Source organism: Platalea leucorodia, assembly GCF_965183815.1.
Source record: "Platalea leucorodia genome assembly, chromosome: 6".
NCBI classification, from domain to species: domain Eukaryota; kingdom Metazoa; phylum Chordata; class Aves; order Pelecaniformes; family Threskiornithidae; genus Platalea; species Platalea leucorodia.
The window spans coordinates 56705432-56722813 of NC_138828.1; the positions used below are offsets into that span (position 1 = coordinate 56705432).

General features: G+C 39.9%; 1 protein-coding gene across 1 annotated transcript in view; it reads left to right on the forward strand.

Annotated features, from left to right (window-relative positions):
* SCFD2 (sec1 family domain containing 2) overlaps window positions 1–17382 on the forward strand; it is a gene marked incomplete at its 5' end in the record, with an annotated part of 208652 nt that overhangs the window by 10505 nt on the left and 180765 nt on the right. The window contains one exon of the mRNA XM_082316582.1: window positions 31–199. Coding sequence (XP_082172708.1) covers window positions 31–199 — 169 coding nt within the window. The remainder of the gene's footprint in view (window positions 1–30; window positions 200–17382) is intronic.

A 17382-nucleotide genomic window follows, 5' to 3' on the forward strand; every position in this document is an offset into this window, starting at 1 on the left:
CTGACAGTTTTGGGGTCTCTTTTTCCCTAGGAGCAGTTGGTCATCATGGTGACAATCTTGCAGAGAAGATACTTTCTGTGCTTCCCAAGCTTCCCGGCCACAAGACCGATGTGATGGTTAACATGGTGGAACTTACGGCACTGCAGACTACAGATGAAACTTGCAGTATTATAGCACCTGGCTGCTTAGCACAACCAAAGTAAACATTCTTTTTTTCTTTCTTTTTTTAAGATGTTAAATATGTTTGTTATCTCTTGGGGGGGGGGGGGGAGGGGGAGTAACAAAGAACAAGTCTTTTCTTAAAAAAAAAATCAAGCTTACAGCAAAACCCCATCTGGTCCTAATTCTGCTGGAATATAATCAGTTTGTATGTGTGCAATAAGTGAGCGGGCCAGATAAGACTCCCCAAAGTGGGAGATGCTCAGGACCTTTTTAGATCTGGGTTGTTTAAATTGCTGTAGATTACTGTAATAGAAATCAGTACAGATTAAAGACCAAAAATTCTTCTTTGTGACATTTCTTTTTCTGCCTAAGTAACAGGTCATACAGGCAGGTAGGTCTTAAGTATGGCTTTCTTTTCCCATAAACCTCTTTATAATTACCAAGTGAGCTGCATGCTGAATTCTTGTTAGAGTACCTCTTAACTTAAGGTTTTATCCCTGTTATCAAACATAATACCTGTGGAGAAAGAGAAGTAGGCACAAATTTAGGTGTACAGACAGCTTCATAAGGGCCTGGTTTTTGCTTAAACAAGGACAATCTAAACTTCAAACAGTTGTACTTAGCTATGTATAATTTGTAGCCAAGACATTGCTTCAGATTTGATGTTTCACTTTCTAAATTTAGTTGTCCGAACTGAAACTTTCCTGCAGCTTCTGTTACTATGCATGAACCAGGAAATACATCAGGTGCTGGTTTCGCTCCACAAAAAAAATTTCGCTCAGCATTGCTCTAGAAATTAATGCAGTGCAAAGAAGATTAAAAGTTCTTTCTCTTTTGCTGTAATGTTCCCTCCATATATTAGAAAAGGGTTTTTCAAGATGGGCTATCTTTTATAGATCTTATAGAGTCTATAGATATTTTATATATCTTAGAGAGTCTGTTCTTCTGTTTTGACTCCTTTTGGTACTTCACACCTGTGCTCTACTCCCTCTTCTCCCCCTGCAAAGATTTCACAGAAGACTTTCCACTGTTCCAACATATGGTCTTTATTTTGTGAGAGCCTCCAGATCCTTTGTCATCTTCCATCTCCCACATGTGCTGTAACTGGGTCCTGTTTCTAGGTTTCACATTGCATAACTCTTTTCTTCCTTAGTAGCTGGAGAGGAAACATTTCCTCATATAGGTGGACTCAATTGTAAGTTGCTGCTGGGGTGACTAACTTAAATAAAATTTGTTCTGGTTTTCTTCTCATTGGCTGCTTTCCAGCTGATCTCTGAAGTAGAAGTGAGATGTTCTTAAGATCTGTCTACACAGCAAAATGAAGAGGTCATTGCCCATGGTAGACATGCTGTGGTAGCTGTTGTTTGTGCTAACTTTGAGTAACTACCAGAAATAAAGAAAATTTCTGGCAGCATGGACTAGGAAAAAAAATAGATATTTATTGCCCTGAGATTGTTGACCTGTGCTACTACTCCATTATTCCTAACATTATTGACATTGAGGAGACTAAAGCTAGTGCTAGTATGTCTTCCCATGCTAAAATTATGACTTCAGTCTTCTCTATAGTCACATTTTTACGAATAGCCTGCAGAGTTTATTGTGTTCTAAGGTGGCTAATAGTATATATACTGAGGTTTGTTTGCCTGTTTGCTAGCTAGTGGAAGGTGCCTCTGTTACCAGTACGGTTAGACTTAACGTATTTTGCAAAGTTTCCTGTGGACACAGGTGGCTCAAGAGCAACAGGATTTGGCTACAAGGTGCTCAGCTGCTACTCTGCAAGTGCAGTAAATTTGGATAACAGGAGCTGATATGTGGTACCAAGGAAGTAGTGTCATTACCACACCAGTTTATAACAGCTTCCCCAAAATACCCTCCCTCTGCGAAGTCATCTTGTAGAATCTGTTACACTGGAAATTTTTAAGAACAGGTTAGGAAACTAGTGGTTTAAATAGGATTGATCTTGCCTTGGAGCAGAGCAAAGGGACTAGATGACCTCTCAAAATCTCTCCTGTGATCATTGTTCACAACTGAAGAAGTGTTGCATGCCTGAGAATAGTCTCCAAACTCCAAAGAATGCGGTTCTGCGATGTTCAACCTTGCGTCTTTCACTTTTTCTCCAACTATGTAATGATTGGGAGTGGTTTCTAACTTAAAATAGGCATTTCCAAACAAGCTTAAAACAATTGCTGAACAGTACTAGAAACCATAACCGTGTCTGAACGGGTGGCTGAAGGTGGCGTCTTCCATTCTGTTCAACAGGACTGTGCTCTTAGTATTGGATTATAAACGTCAGCATTAATCATCTTTGCTAGTGTGAAATGGTTGAAGTTCTTCTGAAGCACTGAAATGGATTTAAAGTTCCCACCAGTGAGTTTCCGTGTCAGTTCTGTAAGAAATTCCATACGATGCTCTCAGTTCTTCATCAACATGGTTATTGCTATTGGTAGCTGGCTCGGAAGTGTTTCTTGTAATTGAAAACTTAAGTCTTGATTTATATTTGTAAATGATGCATGGCAAGGAGTGTTCCTCTGCTTGTAAATTCTGCATTTACTCTGGCGAGTGAAAGTGCCAGTACCTTTCCCAGAGACAGGACCAGTAACTTCAGTTACACCCAAGTGGAATGTGTGGGGGCTCTTTTACATGAAATTTTGTGATCAGACTGTGGCGTTTCACAGACTCGCATATTCAGAATATTTTTCCAATGTTTTCATTATTTTCTCTCAAGTAATATTTGAGCATGCTGTGGTGGGGGGAGAGAGAGAGAGGTCTGCTCTCTCCACACAGCTTGCTATATTTAACTTTTCTTATGGAATGCCTCTCCAGCAGAAACATCTGGGCTCAGTTACAGAGTTAGCAAACAGAATTAATGAATAATTTATGGCTGGTGTGGTGAAATAAAGCAGGGTTCTTTTCTCAAATCTAAGGAAATAATGGGCTTCTTTAAAGATCTAGATGAAAATGTAAATGCCATATGTTGCTTAAGTTACTGTACTTTGAAGGTGCTCTCTTTGTGAGGAAGGGAATTTCTTGCAAAACAAAAATATCTATTCTGGAGTTTTTAATTTTATTAGTATTAGTAGCCTCAAAAATCTTTCAGAGTAATTGTTTGCCCTACCGTAGTCACTGACATATAGCTGCTCCAGTGTGAATGTTAGTTATGCTCTGAGAATTGTGTCAAAATATTTTATTCATTTTTATATACAGATGGATATATATAAAAAGAATGAAACAGTTTATAGACATAAAACTAAGGACAGCCACTCTGAATCAGAACTGTTCGTTTCTGATTAAAATATGCGATAGCCACCCTGTCCTTCCAAACAAATGATGCATAATAGAAGTGGAAATTGTAGTGAAAGCTTAATGGCAGAGGTAATTTAAAAAAATTAAATTGATTGTAGCTTTCTTGCTGGTCTTTGTATTTTGATAACCCACACAGTGTTTTTGGAGGAATTTCTAACAATTTCAGCTCCTGATTTTAAGCATACATGCAGTGGCTTCTAGGAGTTGTCTGCTTGGATGAACATCAAGCTCTCCATGTTTGTGAGCCATCCATTGTGTCCATTTGATAACATTTTGGCCACTTTGTTTGTCAAAGCACCTATCTTGTGTTTGTAAGATTGGTATTTTATCACGTGGAAGCATCCTGTCATGGGTTTATCTTGATGGAGGTTTATCTTGTGCTGTTTTCCACCTCTTGCAAGCTGGGAGCCAGGGTGCATGGAGGCCCCATGGCTCCCTGAAGCCCCACGTCAGGGTTCAGATGCCTGTGTCCTGGCCACAGGTCTGTGGCATGTGAGAAGAAGTAGAGAGTTACGTGATACTGAACTGTGGGCAACTGAAGAAATATGTATGTTTGCTGTTTTTTTTATCTGCTCTTTTATTACCTAGGAACACTTTTGATGTGTTTTCATATTTTGCTGAATAAACTGAATACTTAATTTGTTTATGCACATTTCAAGAACTTGCTGAATAGAGATTTCTTGCCTGTTTTTCCACTTTTGCTTCATTTTCTCCAGTCTTTGGAGTTTGCAGGCTTCTTGGAATTCAATGGGGTGTTAAAATCTCAGAAAAACATCAGATTTTTATTTAAAATATGTATGTATTTAATGCAATATACAAAGAACCATTGAGTTCTTACAGCACGCATTTTTCCATAACGATGCAAAACTGTAACGTAACACACTTCACGTTTGGGCTGCTACGCCTAAAGCAAGTCAGTGAGCAATATAGCTGAGGTGTCTGGGCGCTTTTGACAAAGCAGATGGAGCCACTAAATCATTTAAATTTGCATGGAGGGGAAAAAGAACAAGTTCAGAATGACGTGATCTTGTTGATGAGTGGGATGCAGAAAACATTGATATGCAGGCCAGGTGTTTGAAACATGGCACTTGCAAAATCTTTCCTTAGGTCTTTGTATAAGAGGTGGAAGGAGGGGTGTGCTGGGGTGCGGAGAAAGGGAGTTGGTTAAAAATTAGAACATTCCTGGGGATGTAATACTAAAATTTCAATGTCTCATGTTAATGGCAGTTGAAAACGCATACTTCTCCCAGTACTCCTTAGTTCTGAGGTTGTTAATGTCTATTTTGGACTGATTAGTGCTTTTGTTCAGAAGTGCCGAAACTGTTAGGGTTTGGATGGAGAAGAAAGCCCCATTCCAGCTCCACCTTTGCTCTTGTGTGTGATGTGATATAGTGCTCTCCTGGTACTGGTGGGACTTGGACAACCTTGAGCATAGAGGAAGGCCATGAGGTGAGGGGACTTGTATTCCAGTCCTGGCTCTGCTGAGGGCTTGCAGCGTGATCTTGGACAGGTCACTTAATTTCTTTCTATTCCTATTTCCCCTCCTAGTCTTTGTCCAAGGAACTTGTTTTTTAAACCAGTAAATAGGGAAATTTCTCAGGATACATGTTAGCAGACCACATGGTAGAAAATCCTAGGGGTTCTGGTCTTTGGGAGGGTACAAATAAGGTGGGAAATGATCACGTGGGGGGTTAAGGTGTCAGGACAAGCAAAGGCAGCATCTCCATTTGTCCTTTCTTCAGTACTGTGTCCTTCACACTCCTCTGCCCAGTGCTTTCCTGCACTGGGGAGAGGGGACTGTTCTGAGTTGTATCCCCCACCGTCCCCCTTTCCTGTGAGCTGATGGAACAGCAGTTCCAATGAGCTCTGTGAAACACACCACTGCAGTATTCTTTGAACAATCACATGTATGATGTGAATTTAAAATGAAAGATTATTTGTGCTTGTATGGCAAAGAAAAGAGCAGCAAGAATTAAAACTGGCAAGGAGATTAAAGTCTCCCTTTAAGCTGGGTAGTAGATTTTTTTTTTTTGAATGGTTGATTCTGTTCTCTTGATATTTTTTTCTTTTTTTTTTTTAACAGGGGAACAAGCATCTGAAGGATATCAAAGTGATGTTTTTCTTAACACTGAATTAATTACAAACTAAGCTTTGGGGGAGATGGTTCTTGGATCTTTGGCATTTTCAGCTTTATTTTTTAAATATTTCCTTTATGCCAGCTGTAGACATTAAAAAAAAACCACACCACTTTTTTGCATGCATAGGTTTATAAAAGCTTGTAATAAGAAGGTAATTTGGGACAGTGTTGTTCTTGAATGAGCTGGGAATTTATGGCATAAATTAGAGTAATTTTCCTTTCTAGACTGTTAATATTAAAGAGGAAACGTTAATATTACAGTAAGAAAATCCAGATGACACAACTATATTGCTTCATATCCACAGAGTCTTGTGGAGGAGGAAGGGTAAACCAAAACAAAGGATGGCAAGGCTCTTTCAAATGGGGAGAGAGCGAGCTGTGTGCTGTAAACCGCTTTTGGATCTGCTCCGGTATATAGTTGGTGGGTCAGCAGCAGTGGGGTGCTGCCGGGGCTGCCTGTCCCTGCTTCTGGGGTGCTCATCCAGCTTTTCTGCTGCTGGACGCTTCCCCCTGCCGGGAGCTGTGCGTTCCTGCTCTCCTGGGAACCGGCCTCCTGCCTCTGCTGCAGTGCCCTGCTGAGCTCTGCTCTTGAGGATTGCTTTAAATGGAAAGTTAACCCCCCCAAGACAAAAAAATCCCCAACCAACCAAAAAAAAAAGCTACCACCCACGTACAGCCTTTTCCTATCTGCCTTTCTGAACAGCAATTTTACAGAGAAAAGGAGGTCTTAACTGCAGGATTTAAGAAAAGCAGACATCACATTGCGTTAAAAAACTGCCTGAAATTTTCCTTCAGCAATGACAGGAAAGATTACAGCTCACCCCTGTGCTTCTAGGACTCATGCTGTGCTACTAAGGTCCATTTTCAGGGAGATGAATTGGGCTTTACAGGGTTTTTCTGTTGATACCTATTGCCTTTTCAGCAATCTGGCCAGGAAATGATTCTCAGCAGTGGATCGGGCAGTAGGAATGTCCCAAACACAGCATCCCCCCCCACCACCGCTTTCCTGGGCTTCTGCTCACCACTTTATTTTACTCATACGGGCTCTGATCACAGTCCTGAATCTAGGCCTATTCAGAATTGCCTTATTGTTTGAAATTTCTCAAGGCATCTTCTTGTTGGGAATAACAGCCCCGGCTGCATCAGCTTCTGGGGTTTGTCAGTCACGACAAGCTTTCCAGGAGGTGCTTTCTGCTCAGTTTCAAACCAGCCTGAATCAAATGAACATAATTGACTGTTGCCACAGGATAAGATGAACAAGCTGATAAGATTTATTATATCTTACAATAAATGTGTATATTTGCCCGGATCCTTTCAACACGGGACCTCCTTGAAATGGAAAAAAGGAAGGGGTGAGAGGGGTGTGCTGAGGGTGGAAAATTCTGGAAAGAGGTCAAGACCTCTGGCTCGCCTGTGCTGCGTAATGTACAGCATTGCTAGAAGACCTCACTGCTGCTCTGCAAAACCCCGGTTTGCTGCACTAGTGGGTTTGTTGAAGTAACCGGTGGAGGAATCACATGAGGGTTCTTCATCCAACCAGGTTCCTGCCTAATAGGTGCCATGTTTTTTTCAATCACCTGTTATGACAGGCCTCAAGCCTTAGAAGTTGTCCTCTAGATAAGAGGAAGCTTGAAGATTATTTTCCTTGAGATAAAGAATTAATTGGGCTGACAAGCTCTTGGCATCAGCTGGGTGATTCTTCATTATCTGTGCCTCTCAGCTCACAAAATGGACTTCAGGGGGTTGTAGGAAGATGGACTGCTCAAGATTTCGTTCCTTCTGCTTTGAGGACTTCTAACTGCACTGTTTGTCTGGGCTACCCAGGCTTACTAATGAAAGTTTTCAGCCAGAATTCAGGTTTTCTCCTGGGCCCTCTAACATATAGCCATCCTCAGCATGCAAGGATCAAGAAGTCCAAGATGCCATCGCTTGTGGAATCTGCTAGTTGAAAATGGCAAAATCCAGAACCATTCATGCTTAATTTTTTGAAGACATATTTTTAGTTTTTCTGGAGAAGGCATCCCTGTATTTCTATTTTTCTCAATGTAATCTCTACCTAAGTACTGTCATTAAGTCCCAAGTTTCTGACTTTGTCTTTTGCCCGTGCAAAGACACAATAAATTTAAGTTGTTATCCAGATGTTGTCCAACCATCAACAGGTCTCTGAGTACTTGTATCTTCAGCTGGTTAGCACAGCAAGGTTACTGAATGTCTGTAAGGAAATTCAGTGAGTACAATCCCTCAGCTACTTTATCTTCTGACTGTTTTCTTGTTAGCATTGCTCTCTGTTCCACAGGTACATTCCTTGCAAGATGTAAAGAAGGACAAATCTCTTTCTGATTATCCATCAGAAAGAGTAACTACTGATGTCTGCAGTCAGGACAGAAAGGGAAGATCTTTATGTTGCTTAGGGGTGGTGTTTTTTTGGCTCTCTGCAGCATTTCTTTTAAAACCGACATCCCTTTCTTGTTACTGTAATGCTTTTGCTTGTGAATTTTGTTTCTTCCCCCCCCCCCCCCCCCGCCCGTAAATTTGCAAACTGCTTTTCTCTTGGTGTGGCCACGGTGCATTTTCCTGCAGATGTATTCAGAGTTCAATAGCAGCAGGAGGACACTGTCTGTTTAAGTAGACTTTATGAATCTCCAAAGTGAGCTCCAATCTTTCTTGTTTTATAGTACGATCTCCCAGTAACGGTTGCTTTGGCTGACATTGTGAGATTTTTCTAAGACTAGCTCTCACTCTGCTTGGCCAACTGCCTTTAAGTTTGCCTCCTGAATGACCTCAACAACGAGGTTCTAAAATGCGGTGATATGCATTGGCCTTATTACATACTGCAGAATTACTCGTTTGCTGCTCAGCCATAGTGCCAGAACAGAGAGTGACCAAGTGACCTGGAGGGGTGTTTTAGTTTATCATTCTCATACTATAAAGTAAGCTTGCTGTATCTTACAATGGAGGAAAGTGTGCCGTAAGAGACTGATGAGAAGAACAAACGACAGCTTCTCATTCTGATGAGGAATCAGTGTTTGGGTAGGAAATGGTATTATCTTTTGGCAGCAGGTTTGGCTGCTAGTTTTAACTATATGGTTGAGATTCTTTCATGATTCCAAACTTTATATGAAACAGGAATCGAAGCTTATGCAAGCTAAAATTGATGAGCTATTTGCCTGGCAGAGCTTAAAGATGCTTTTACTCTGGAAAGTAGACAGAATCTGTGCACAGAGAAATACTTCTTTGTTTTTATACAGATAAATACTTACACAACTATTGATTTTAATTTTTTATAAATGATCCAAAAATCCAGCCTCCTCTTCTGTTATTTAGCATGGCTAAATAATATTTAGCATGACTTCTGTTATTTAGATGGCAGATCTTTGGATTCCAATTCATAATGCCTAGCTCCGGTGCTCTCTTCTCTTCGTGCATCTTGTTTTCCTTAAGTGTAGGAAAGAGATGCTGAAATGGGTTTTGCTGCTTTACAGCTGCTCACAGTTTCAAAAGTGGTTGTGAAAATTGACCAAACCAAGCCAGTTTTTATGCCCTGATGAACTGCGGCCCAGAAGCAGTCCTTTTGCAGGCTCTGGACAACTGTGCTACACCAAGTACCACTTAATTTCCATAGACTGTGAATGTATTTTCTAAAATGATGTTCAACGGGGAGAGATTCCCATTCGCTGTGGGAGAGAAAAGTTTTATGACCGTACCTAAATCTCTCCACGACTATACTACTACTTTAAATAAGCAACCAGAAAAAGAAAACCATATTGAGCCATTTTCAATTACGGGAAACAGCCGCAGAACACGCACTGAATGTGTATGTTGCACGTGGATGCTTGAGCTCCAGTTACCCCTTAGAAAAAGGAAATTAACCTTGACAGAAAAAGCTGCAGGTCTTATTAATGACAAGGGAATATGGCTTCAAGCACTCTTTGCACGGGTTGGAAAATACCATCAATGATACACTTCGTTTTGATGGTAAGGAGGGAATGTGGAGGAGGAGGGGAATTAGACAACACCCAACACACTTCTTATACAAGCCCTTTTTAGGAGGAGGATGCAGCATTAATATTGAATGACTAGAAAAAGCCACCAAAAATCCAGAGATTTTGGATTAGGACAAAATTCTGCTCTCCTTACTCATTCTGTGGTAGGCAGAAGTGTATCAGGGAGGGGTTGTGAGAAGATATCCAGAACACAGGGTAAATATATGCAATGTAGACAGAAGTCCTTATCTTGTTCTCCATGACAGATCAACCAGAGTATGGAAATGGTTATAAAAATGAAAGCCTGAGGCTGGGCCTTTATTCTTTCTGAGTAGCTGTCAGTTTGGTTATGAAGGGTAGAATTGGCCATATTAGGTTTGCATGAGATCTGAAGAAGCAAGGGCTCTAGGTTTGCATTCAAACTATGACAAATATGCTACTTTGAAGTAAGAGAGAGGAATAAGGAAGATATGCAGGGCCAAGCCCTCAAGTTGATCTAAGTTTGCGTTCACCAACATGTTAGCAGAGAATTTGGCCCTGCGTGTTCAAACAACACGTCTTTAAGATGTAAGGTCTGCTTCAGATTATTTTTTTACTATTTATTTTGAGTCTCCAAGTTTCTACTTGAATACTTGTTCTCAACTCATAAAGAGTGTATCTTTGAATGTTTTAACTACTCTATGCCATAAGACTTCATAAGCAATGATTTTTGTGGTAACTGAGTCACTTACAGAAAGGATTGTCTTTCCTTCTGTGATGAAGACATATTCCTGTACATTAAGCCCTCAAAATGGGCTAGTCAAGAGTTTGCATCGGTAACTCAAGGCTTTAGGCCAGCAAATGAGGGAGGGAGGTCAAAGGAGACTACCAAAAAGTGGCCTTGTAAATCAAAAACATTGAGGAGAGGGAATTCCTGGCATTCCGTGGTATCTGGGTTTATTTTCTTACATTTCTCTAATAAGAAAAACACACTTCAGATGTGTTCTTGGTAAATGTTTTCACTTGTCTCATATATCTCTGCTGCCAAAAGTGACCCAAAATATATTGGTTTTACATGCCTCGAGGACATCTATTGGATAACTAACCAGTGCATCTGTAAAAGTGGACTTGGCACTCCAATGCAATCCCTGAATGTAGATTCAATTGTCAGCACCTCATTACTAACTGTTCTTTCACTGGAATCATTTTTATTAAAATAACCTTATGCAATAGCTTTAAAACACAGAACAGAATGCTCTAAAGCAACCTATTATGTTACATGTAGTATTCCCAAGTAATGCATATGTTGTAAGGATCAGACTTTATTTTTAGCATAATTCATTTGCTTTGTCCAAAAACTAAATTAAAATCCCTGACAAGTAACTCTTTAATATACACATTTTAAAGAGCTGCTTGGCAAGAGTTTTGATATACCTTGTAGTGTACAAAATCCTACTCAGAAGCTTTCAATTAACTTGATTCATACAGTAACTCAGTCTGGCATTCTGTGTAAGCTGTCCTGCAGCTTGTAGGAATGAAACATTTTACAGAACCATTTCATTGGACTAAAAGGCAGCCAGCTGAAACTCTGACAGAACTAAATGATGGTTATGAATATTAGAAAGTTTTAAGAAATCATTTGTGTGCACTTTTTTTCCTTCGCTCCTGCAGAGCTTGGTCACTGTCAGAGGAGCGAGAGTGAATTTTGGGGTAATGCTGGAATGATTAAGGTCTGCTTTATTACAGTGACCAAGAGGGCTGTGGTGTATCTGGGAAGCCTTTCAACATCAAGCCTTCCCTTTACCTTGTGAAGTACTGTACATCCACATCTGCTAATTGGAAAACAGGGTGGTCAGGTCGCAATAAGCAATTCTACTTCCAACAGAAAGAATTTCACTTTTCAGTGATTTTTCTTTTGTTTGTCTTGAAGGAAGCAAAGTGGCTTCAGCGTTCATCTGGATGGTCAGGGGTTTTTTGTTTCTGGCAGTCCTCCAATTGCTATGGTGTGCTTTGTTGTTTATTTGGATCAGCCTGCCTTTAATTGTTGCTCTGGGGTCTAATGATCAGGTACCGCTCCTGCTTTCAAATGGTGGCGGACAGCTGGAATACCTCCCCCTCTCTTTTTTTTTTTTTTTTTTTTTTTTTTTTTTTTTTTTTTTTTTTAAATCTACTTGACAATGACTTCACAGGCTATTACAGGCTATGCATCATACCCTTCTGCACGAGCCCCTTTTGAGAAATCTTTGAGGACTTCCAAAGGATCTATTACTGGAGGCAGTGGGGCAGGAGAAGAAGAGGAAGAGGAGCACTCATAGACCTGGTCCCATGCTTAGTCAATGCAGCGGAGCTTAGTCCTAAATACCTGGCAAGAAGTGACACCACCACCTTGTAGCTGGAACCGAAACTTGTTTCTTCAAGTCCAAGTATGATGCATAACTATCCACTGAGTGCCCCAGTGCCACCATAATTGTTTAAGAGCTCCTTTAGTACTACTGTTTGAATAATGGGAAAGTTTTAGGGTAGCTAAATGTTCTGTGGCCTGTGATAAAGGCTCTTCTGCAGAGATGGCTGGTGTGAACCCTACTGGCTGGTTAATGGATGCAAATGATAACAGTAAGTATTATGTATTGTTAAATAACATAATTTTAAAAAGGAACAGATAGAGGTTAGAGGAAGGATAGAGTTAAAATGTTTTGAGGCGTGCTGACCACATCTTAGAGCTAGGACTCTTTGCCCTGTTGATAGTTAATCTGCTTTTCTCTTTGCACAGAACATGTTCCAAATCATGTCTGTGTACAAGATGGAGCTTAGTGGGATTTAATACTTCAAGGATTAGTGAGACCTAAACATCGGTCAGCCACTGTTAAAACCAGTCCTACCTTCCTGAGATGCATCTTGCTTGCTTTCTTCTCTTGGTAATCTGCCAGGTTCATCTGCTTAGGGTGTCAGTAGAAAGGGTTAAAATGATCAAACCTGTGTTTAGTAAGTACACTTGCAGTAGATCAAAAAAAAAGAATCCTTAGAAAACATTAATAGAATCCCTGTTTTATTGGTACACTTGACATTCAGTAAAGTTTTTGAGATAATCCAAGTTTTGAAAGAGATGCACTGAAACTCATGTATTTTAAGACAACCAGAGGCATTTGGTTCCAGGATAATAATCATGCAAGATTACAGAGGTTCTTGAAGTTGATAAGTAACTGTCTTAAATGGACTTCAGGCAAAGATGATGATCTGTTTCTTGTTGGTGCAATTGCCAGGCAGGCTTCTGTTTCAGGGCTGTTCGCATGACTAATGCTTCCTTTTCAGCCATGCTTCGGCCTGGTGAGCAGCGACAGCTCTGCATGGGCTCCTTTTCTTACACCCCTTACCTTCCCCAAATGTGCCTTTGTTTCCTCGAGGCTTGCCTCAGGGTAACATCATCCAGCATAGGAATTATCACAAAAAACATATCGCAGTTTGCACAGTAGTCATATAGTGGTGTGAAACATCACTGGCAGTCTGTTTTGTAGAATGTGAATAGAGCTGGCTTCAGAAATGTATTTAGGGAGAGCCTGGTCCTTTGCCAGCCATTTCACGCTTGTGCTGTTGCTTCTTCCAGTAGTTCATCAGGAGCAGCCTTACTTGTTTAGAGGAACTCTCTTCCTGACAAAACATTTGATAGTTGCTGAAGAAATGATCTTGTAGCAGTATCAGCCGCCATATGAAATTGCAAAGCTAAGTCTGTTTGCTTACGTGACTCCCAGTATGCGTGCATTACAGTGTTGTATTTAAATTGAAATTTTCCAAAGTGAACGGGAGCTTTGGTGTTCTGGTCAGTAACCCAATTCAGAGATCTAATAACTTTGCAATTTGCAGACAACAGGGTGTTACAGAATTAAGCACTAGTTCTCCTTTTAACAGAGTGGTTTGGAGAAGATGAAGAGTTCTGATCTAAGGAGTTTCTCTCTGCAATGGCAGCCTCTTCTGCGTGCTCAGTTTATTTTACAGTTTTTGATGTACTGCACTTGGATGCCATAGCACGTGTAAGAGACAACAATTTATATATAGACTTTTCTCTCTCATGTCACGAATAGAGAAGATCTGGTTTATCTGCACGTATAGCTTTGCTAGTGTTGGCGTGGGTCATCTGCAGAAGGATAACTATGTGAGAGGTAAGTTAGTCCAGGAGTGGCAGAGATTTTGCTTGATGTTTGGTCTACAAGCAAACCCCTCTTGATCTTGAGAGCTGTTGTATTTGTAAGGCTTTTCTGTGTTCTCAGTGCTGCTCGTCACAAGCTTATACATGTAATATAACACATCACTGTTGTAGCTTAACAACCACAATCAATGTAGACTTAGGTCAGGGGGTTTATGTTGCTTGTGGCAGTGGTAAGATATTTATACAATATTACAAGTTTTTTGGGTATATTTTTATTCCATCTATGGAATGTGTGATGAATATTTTTCTACTCATTTTGTTCTCATTACATAGCATTTTCTAGAAAGCCATGCTTAGTAAATCTTAAAATTGCTCTATAAAAGGAATTTTTAGTAATTTTGTAAATCCTCCAAATTAAGAATTCTGGCTCAATATGGAGTTTATCTTCTTATCTCTTCTATTACTAAGAAAGAAGAAAAGAAGGTGTAGTTTAAGGAAACTGGCTTAATGTTTCACAGCATATAATCCAGTTGAATACTTCATATTATATTGCTTCCTTATGTTTCACCTTTGGTTGACCTTGAAGTTTACAGGTTCAAGTGGATATTAATGATCTTGGGAATAGCTAAAATAAACAGAACATAAAGGTGATGAGAACCCATAGATCCCCAAACTATTCGTTGGACTGTGTAGTTTTGTTTTTAACACAGGAAAATGCTGTATTGGCTGTCTATAATCAGATGAAACATTGTAGAAATGCTGTCTGTCTAAAAGGTTATTGAATGTGACCATATTATATGTAGTAAATTCTATTGCAAAAAAAGCTCTGAATGTTTTCTAACAAATTTTTCACTAAGCAACTGTTGTAATATTAAGCTGATACAGAAATTCTGTATTACTAGTTGTGGTTTAACCCCAGCTGGCAACAAAGCACCACACGGCCTCTCACTCCCACCTGGTGGGATGGGGGAGAGAATCAGAAGGGTAAAAGTGAGAAAACTTGTGAGTTGAGATAAAGACAGTTTAACAGGTCAAGCAAAAGCCGTGCACACAAGCAAAGCAAACCAAGGAATTCATTCACTGCTTCCCATCAGCAGGCAGGTGTTCAGCCATCTCCAGGAAAGCAGGGCTCCATCACACTTAATGGTTACTTGGGAAGACAAACGCCATCACTCCGAATGTCCTCCCCTTCCTTCTTCTTCCCCCAGGTTTATATGCTGAGCATGTCGTCATGTGGCATGATGGAATATCCCTTTGGTCAGCTGGGGTCAGCTGTCCCAGCTGTGTCCCCTCCCAGCTTCTTGTGCACCCCCAGCCTCCTTGCTGGTGGGGTGGGGTGAGGAGCAGAAAAGGCCTTGACTCTGTGTAAGCACTGCTCAGCAATAACGAAAACATCCCTGTGTTATCAACACTGTTTTCAGCACAAATCCAAAACATAGCCCCATACTAGCTACTATGAAGAAAACTAACTCTATCACAGTCAAAACCAGCACACTAGTCATGTAAATGGAATAGAATAAGAGGATTTATAAATTAATTTTCTTTTCAGATACTCTGTGTGTGTGTGCGTGCATTTGTGCTGACTTCTGTTATGGTAAAATATGGTCCACAGATTATTTTTCTGCTATCTTGAATTATTTTTCTCTTTTGGTTTAATGCACATGGGTGTCATTGGTTTACACTATTACTCTTTGATACTGGAAGCAGCAATGAGTGGAGTTGCATTACTTTTCAATAACATCATTCCATGCACAGCTGCATTGTCTCATGTATGTGGTTATTAGCAAGTAAAGTTGTTCGTGTCATGGATGGTGAAGTATATGTTAAAACTTTTTGGCTTTCTGAAGCCAAAAAACTTCTTGTATGTGTATCACAGTGCATATATATATATATATATATGTAAATACATCTATATTTAGATCAGCTTGAAACAGGACTGTGGTTAAGATGCTTGTCCTTACAAGTTTACATGATGCTTGGATTGAGGAAATGTTTGATAAAACTTAAGACGGTGGGTTTGGCAAGTGACAAACCTGCTTCACATGGTGGTTGACCACAGTCATCAGATTTGTGTACATATTCTATTTTATAAGTATGGCCATCTGTAAAATAGATATATGAATGAGCCAGAAAAGTTAAGTTTCTCTTTTACTTTTTTATTTATATATAAAAAAAAAAAAAAGGGAGCAAAATGTAGAACGCTGTGTTACCGTTCACTTTTGTTGGGAGGATTTTTTCCCTTCTTTTTAAGCAATTCCTGATGTGAACTGAATCCTTGCCAACCTTTTAATAATTAATTCTTAAGTTTTATTGTAATTCAGTTCACCTGTGGGACCAAAAATATCTCAAATTTTAAGAGTCTGATTTACTGTCCATTATCTGTGAAGGAGGGGAAAGGAATTCAGCCCCAAGCAAAGAGCTATAGGTAAACAGAGCAGTTGTGGGGCAGTTTGGGGTTACTGTGTTGGTTGTGTTTATAAGAACCTCCTGAATTGTTTGTTTTTAAGTTCTCCCATGCTCCACTGATAACAGGGAGCATATTTCTTCCTGGTTTGGAGTATAGTGGTCATGGTTTTATTGGAACACAATAGTTAATATGAAACATAGCAGTTTTGCAACTTAAAATTATGATGTTGTTTTAAAAGCTGTTTTGAGATAATTCTTTCACAATTCTTGTCAGTCTGAAATGAGCTTGTGATTTTGTGTATTCTCAGCATTTTTTAGACTTTTGCTACTATGTCTGTGAAAATCCTGTGCTATACTTCATATGCTTCTTTTTAAGATGAAGCAAAACTTGCTCTTTCATGATGTTCAGTAACAAATTCAAAGAATACTTTCCTATTCCTGTTGGTCTTAGCTATTGTTCATGTCTGGTGAATCTTATTGTCTCTTCTCCTAATGGTCATTAACAGCCTGTTTTATCATCCTGCATCTGAAAATGATTGCAAAATTTAAGTTAACTTGATCGGGTATACAGCATTGCCCTGAAGCATTGGTATCTGTAGGTATGCCTTGATGAAGCTAAATATAATAGCTTGAATATAATAGCTTGCATATAATAACTGTTACCTCTCTTATTGCTGTGTTTTAACCAACTTTCCCCTGGCGCGCTAGACAGCGTACCCTTCGTCTGTGAGCTAGATCTTTCAAAGAATAACCTCTGTGCTCTGCCTGTTTGTTTTATGGCCCCGTTGAGTCAGCTACGTGTGAAACCAGTAAGGAAGGAGGACTTGGGCTGCGTCCCGTGGAGCTGCCTGGCAGTCCCTCCCGGCTGTCGAGGCCCAGGCAAAGCAAGCTCTCTGCTTCTCAGTTTGGTTTGCAAAGTGATCCTGCATGCTGGGTCAGTAGTACTGGCACAGGGGCATCCATGCTAAGGTGAACATAGAGGAGAGGAGGCAAAATATTATGGAATTTTTGACTTGTAGTGGGAAATCACGTCTTTTTATGAACAAGTCTACTGCATTAGTCCAATTAATACTGTACTTTCTTGGTATGTATATATACCTGTATATTGAACAACATACAGTGAACTGACCAATAAACTCCTGATAAAAATGTGTTACTTCTAGCACTTATTGTACTTACAAATATTTCAGGTAGTCTAGAGGAGAGTCTAATGTAAAACTTTGTGGCTGATCATCAGCTCCTGTTTTTGCTCATACGCTTTAGCCTTGCTG